At 37.3% G+C, this 6000-nt stretch overlaps 1 protein-coding gene across 5 annotated transcripts in view; it reads left to right on the top strand.

The window, feature by feature from the left end:
* The window catches only part of LOC110461406 (mucin-5AC-like), a 131609-nt gene that overhangs the window by 66843 nt on the left and 58766 nt on the right, over positions 1-6000 (top strand). The window contains exons 1-2 of one of the 5 annotated variants that reach the window (XM_021514846.1): positions 1229-1310; positions 2182-2401. The exons of 1 other annotated variant lie outside the window; for it this stretch is intronic. In XM_021514846.1, the coding sequence (XP_021370521.1) occupies positions 2393-2401 (9 nt within the window). In that variant the 5' untranslated portion in view covers positions 1229-1310; positions 2182-2392. Of the gene's footprint in view, positions 1-1228; positions 1311-1799; positions 2402-6000 lie in introns of those variants that run through there. 3 more of the 5 variants (XM_021514845.1, XM_021514847.1, XM_021514844.1) reach the window with 3 other exon arrangements.

The raw sequence follows: 6000 nt of genomic DNA, 5'->3' as shown, positions 1-6000 counted from the left end.
GGTATGTACTGACTGTGATGATGGTAGGGTTGTGGTGACTGTGATTTTGGTAGGTATGTGGTGACTGTGATGATGGTGTATGCGGTGACTGTGATGATGGTGTCTGTGGTGACTGTGATGATAGTAGGTTTTTGGTGGCTGTGATGATAGTAGGTCTGTGGTGACTGTGATGATGGTAGGTATGTACTGACAGTGATGATGGTCGGTCTGTGGTGACTGTGATGATGGTAGTTATGTACTGACTGTGATGATGGTAGGTATGTAGTGACTGTGATGATAGTAGGTCTGTACTGACTGTGATGATGGTAGGTATGTACTGACAGTGATGATGGTAGGTCTGTGGTGGCTGTGATGATGGTGTCTGTGGTGACTGTGATGATAGTAGGTCTGTGGTGACTGTGATAATAGTAGGTCTGTGGTGACTGTGATGATAGTAGGTTTGTGGTGACTGTGATGATAGTAGTTTTGTGGTGACTGTGATGATAGTAGGTCTGTGGTGACTGTGATCGATAGTAGGTATGTGGTGACTGTGATAATAGTAGGTCTGTGGTGGCTGTGATGATGGTGTGTCTGTGGTGACTGTGATGATGGTGTCTGTGGTGACTGTGATGATAGTAGGTCTGTGGTTGCTGTGATGATGGTGTGTCTGTGGTGACTGTGATGATGGTAGGTCTGTGGTGGCTGTGATGATGGTGTGTCTGTGGTGACTGTGATGATGGTAGGTCTGTGGTGACTGTGATGATAGTAGGTCTGTGGTGGCTGTGATGATTGTCACAATTCATTACGTTTTCCTACCACCTTGATGTATCATACTTCTGAAATGACTTTGTATTCAAATGAGCTAAGACCTGTGTATGTCAACCTGGTAAAATACTAGCCACTTTTGTACTGTCTTGGCTAGGGACAATTTTCCTCTGGCTCATTTGTTAGAACAACAAACTAGTTTACCTGTCAGGTCCCAGGTTTGATTCCAAGTAGAGGCATTGGAAAATAATTACCTGTGTTACATTGGTGCCCAAGTTAAAGGACCCAGGAAATAATCACAAAAATACTGGGCATATTGCTATCATAAGCATTGCTGGCTAACTGGCAGTATTCAAGTTGTCTGCGACCAAATCTTTGATAGTAAATAGCATGTAGAGTATATTTAGGTACAGGGTACTGTCATTGTATGTCACCATCTGTATTTGTGGTTCACAGAGCATCTGTGTGTACAAGACAAACTAACCCTGCTGGACATAATAGGCTGTCACTAGTCTTCACCATCTTCTTGTAGTATTCTTGTCGGCAAGGAAAAACTGATGTGGCGAGTGAGTTTCTGCATATTTGAACTTTTGATTGGAATGTTTTGTATACAATGTTTATATGTTATGTGTGCATACTCTTTTACAAGGCATTTAAATATGAAAATATGTTTCTCACTAAAAAGTTGATGAATTGCAGTTAGTTGAAATATTCATGCACTGTATTTTTATGAAATTTTAATATTTTGTTTCTATGAATTGTGGCATTCAAGCTGAAGGTTAAAAATGCATACATCATGTTTATTAGGAGCAGCTGTGATATTAACTGACTGCCAACAAGTTAAAATGAGGATATGGATCATGTTTTGTAATTGTTATATTGGAATGATTTATCTATATCATTGTTTGCTGTATATTGTATTGGTGAAATAGTTCCTGGATGGTTATAGAAGTGCCAGCTGAGTCTGATAAATGATATCTACAAACCCTCACTGGTCTCCCCTATGTTCACAACTGTGTATGTATATATGCATATAAACAAAAGGTAATGTGTTGTGACGGTCTACCCCTACTGGCCATGTATGAGGTTGGTATGGTGTGTATAGCGGGGTGACACTACCACACCACCGATCTATAACTCTCTGACAATGGTGCCGACCAGACAGGATATTGATGCTTAAAGGCCTGTGTGTATTGACTGGAAATCAAACACAACACACACTGGCTTCTGTGCTGTGATCCAGCCTCATCCTACCCCTGTAGTGGTTGGGCTTACACAACGGCCATTTGTTGGCGAGCTCTGTGATCGTTACACTAGGATTAAGTCAGCAACAATCTGTGCACGTTAAACACCTATTTTGTATGTATATTTTCCTACAGTCTCATTATTCCACTTAACTCCATTAAGACTGCGTCTTTTGTTTCTTCTGCTTGCCAGAGTTGTCGTCGTCTGGCTGTCGGAGTGATTGGAATTCCGAGTCATAATTAGAACGGGAACAGAGAGAGCAGCACTTGAGTGTCCAGCATCCATAGCTAACGGACCCGAGTTTTAATGTGTTGTCAATCAGACCCTGTAATCTTTGCCCAATTGATCTCGATCCTCCAGGATACTTGCCCAAGTAATCAGTGAGGACATCAGCGTGGTGTAAATGGTACAGGTAATTATATTTCATTTATGGCTCGTTAATAAATTGCTGTTTTATATTGCCAGGTAATTTTACAATTTACAGTGCTATGGTGTTTGTTTGACACGTTTAAAAATCCTTTACTCTGATTAATGGTTTCCCGACGTCAATCAACATCAACTTGTTTTCTTAAAGTGCCTAGGTGATTGAGCACGTTTAATTGACCACGCTGGTGTAAAGACGGGGTGTAAAGAAATGGTTTGTTTTGTGTCAATTTAATTAGTTTCTTGCCAGTGGTCAATTACACCTGAGGTGTTTAAGAATCCTTTGTAAAAGAACTGATAAGTGATTGCATGTATAGTTTTAACTTCTGAATTTGGACAAATTAATTTTGTTATTATTTCATTTAAATAAAAAGTGCATTTTACCTCATTTGATAGATGCAGTCTTAATTGATAATAAGTTGAAAAATAATTTTTTTATTTTTTTATTTTTTTTCTGATGTAGATTGAAGGTTGCACGAATTCTATGCCAACCTTTTTTCCATTTTTGTTTTGTTTATTTCTAATTAAAAGCCAGCTGGACAGATGTGTTCAATATTTAAATTTATGCATCATTGAAATGCAGACCTATGTTATTACCTCAGTTTATTATATAAAGAACCCCTTGTATCCAACACAGTTATAGTTGTGGAATTATCCTTAAACATTACTTCAAAAAGAAAAAGTCTGTAAATATCATCAAATTTTGACTTTCCCTGTTTAGAAATTGTGAAAGTGCAGGAAGCCCTGCACAGTTATAATGTTAATTTTATTATAATCCGTTGAGAAGATATAGCCAAATAATGATTATTGAGCCTTTATTACTTAGTACATCCTGTTTGGAGAGTATATATATAGACATACTCGATTTTTTCGGATATTGATTATTCTACATACATACAACATGATTTGTAATTGGCAACCAGTGTTACCTCAGTGAAGTTTATATGGACGTGCCAGGATGTAACACTGCATGTTAGCGTGATATGTTCAACGGTTCACGGAAATCTGTCGTGTAACCCGAGTACATAATGGTGGTGTGAAGTAGATTTATAATTTTCATACAGTTTGGAATTTATCTGGCATGTTTGAATAATTGTGATCATGTCACCAGACGATTCACAACAAGTAAACTGAGTCATCTGATAAGTTTAATACATCTATACAATGTCATGTTGACTGTATCCTATGATACTGTAATGTCCAACGTTTGAGCTCAGTACAGGTTTCCACGACAGAAGATAATACGGTCATGCAGAGTGTTCCTATCTATATAGTTATGGCCACACTTGGGCCTTGTTCCAAATGAGATACAGTCATTTTCTTCTCAAATTTGTTTGATGTTCTAGATTTTCTTTCTTTCAGAGGTGTTAATCGATTGCCAATCAAACTGTACATGTTTAATTTTGTCTAACTTCATTGTTACTAATGCAGGTATCTGTGACCTTCACCTGTAGCTAGGTCAAGGGCCGCACAATTTTCACTCAAAAAATGTGGCAACTTTTAACCCTTAGACTGCCACAGGGCCGATTTGGACCGATCAGCTTTTAACGAATTTTAACGTCACGCTCGGCATTGTCCATGACGTCATCAATTGATGTGACATAAGACAATCTGGAATCTATTTGTTCTGTGAGGCGATTATGTTCAAATTTCAATCATTGTAAACAATTATATCGGCATCGAAGACGCACATATCATATTCCTATGGAAAGATGAGAACCCAATCTAGAAGCTCGTGTTTAAAAAAGATGACAAGCTTTCCCCATTTTTTGAAATACCCGTCCAGAGAATAAAGGAAAAGCAACAAAATCACGACACCAAAGTACATACTGCATGTACCGTTTCCTGCATTTCACGCAGTTGAATATTCTAATTTGATCTCCACTCTATTTCCTGTTTTGGTGTCAAGTGATAGAGTATGGGTATTTTTTATAAATTTATCTATTCTCTTGGACTTTCTGTGAAAATTTGGAGCAACGATATCAGCATATTAGAAACCATTCGCGGACTTTCGTGCTGTAAGTGATGCATATGAACTTTCAATTCCTCGGAGATATGATGTTGGATACGGCTATAGTGGACATATGGCACGGACAAGGTGTCTAATCCTTTATACTCATTATCTGGTATCATTTTTTAAACTAACTAAACTTCTGTCTTATATACAGTAGCTTTCGGTGAAACAGTTGCAAACAAAAACATTTCACAGTGATGTAAGCCTATTTTCCGTAGTAGACTTTCATACACACAGTAACCCCTCACCTTAGATATTTTTTATTTTATCTGTATCGCGACTGAGCCCGTGTATACAGTTGTTCAGATAAGTTGGCTAGATCAATAATATCAGAGTCTGAGGTCCGTTTGGACCCTGTTTCATTTTTTTCACTTTTTATTTCATCTTTTTCCCATAAAAGTTCCATAAGGTATGTCTCTTTCACTTTTCAGAAATAATCGATCAAGTCTATAGTCAGACTGAACAAAGTTTCCAGTGCATAATTAGTAACGTAACAAGGGGCGCGTTCGGATTCAAATATATATAGAATTGAATCAAGAGATGTGCTGGTTGCTGACCTTTGCACCAATTTTCGTCATGACACGTACGTAAATTGCGCTAGCGTATGCCGAGTTCTGTTAACATTCTTCCAATTTTAAAGGAGCTGTGGTTCTCTTAGTCGCTTCAAACAGTTACTAATTACATATAACAACCTATTTTGACAAAGATATACATGCCTCGGCGAGCAAGAATCAGTGAGAATAGGTTATTGTATTATGAACTTGAAGACGTCAATAAAAACACTGTGAAACAGTTAATATAATGTCGACAGAAATATTCGGTACTTTGTTTTGTTTATCTTAGCTATGTTAACTGAATCAAACCATTGATAACTTACAAGAAGAATGTCAAACCTGTTGGTTGTATTACAAATTCCTCGTAAGATCTAAGAAAATATTATTGAATAAAAATGGTTCAACATCATTTTGGGACATTTGGACGCTGCACAGTTTGGTGGATAACGTTGTCTAAGGTTTTAGCGTTACACATTTTTTTTATTTATGTCATATCAGTATCTGTTACGTAAACAAAATTTGCCGCCCTAACCACCACTAAATCCCGACAAATTAATTAGGCTTTATATTATAATTATTAGCAATACCGGCAGTATCTGACTGTGATTAGAAGACGAATACATGTACGAAATAGAGAAATGACTCACCGGTTCTATGTGCGTGCACGTTCAAGTTCAAAGACTTCCGCTCTCGATTTTGTACTGAGCCTGTAACCCTTGGATTTCTAAATTGCAGGAAATAGAAAGCATCATATATGATTGTGTACAACAGATTGTACACACATTTTAATTCGTTGTCTAATGGTAAACATTTCCACATCTACAGGTTTCTACAATATACCTTAAAATCGGCCGGTATAGCAACATGCGCACTAACTGCTGAATTACATGTAATTATATAAAGTAATAGATAATTATTTAAGCTTTCCATAGAGGTATAACATGTAGTTCTAGGTGATCGTAATAGTTTTATATGATCGTTTGAATATGAAGTAATTCATTGTATTTTTCCATGGCGTTT

The sequence above is a fragment of the Mizuhopecten yessoensis genome, unplaced genomic scaffold (genome assembly GCF_002113885.1).
Source record: "Mizuhopecten yessoensis strain PY_sf001 unplaced genomic scaffold, ASM211388v2 scaffold10609, whole genome shotgun sequence".
NCBI classification, from domain to species: domain Eukaryota; kingdom Metazoa; phylum Mollusca; class Bivalvia; order Pectinida; family Pectinidae; genus Mizuhopecten; species Mizuhopecten yessoensis.
This window is presented reverse-complemented; position numbering and strand designations above follow the sequence as displayed.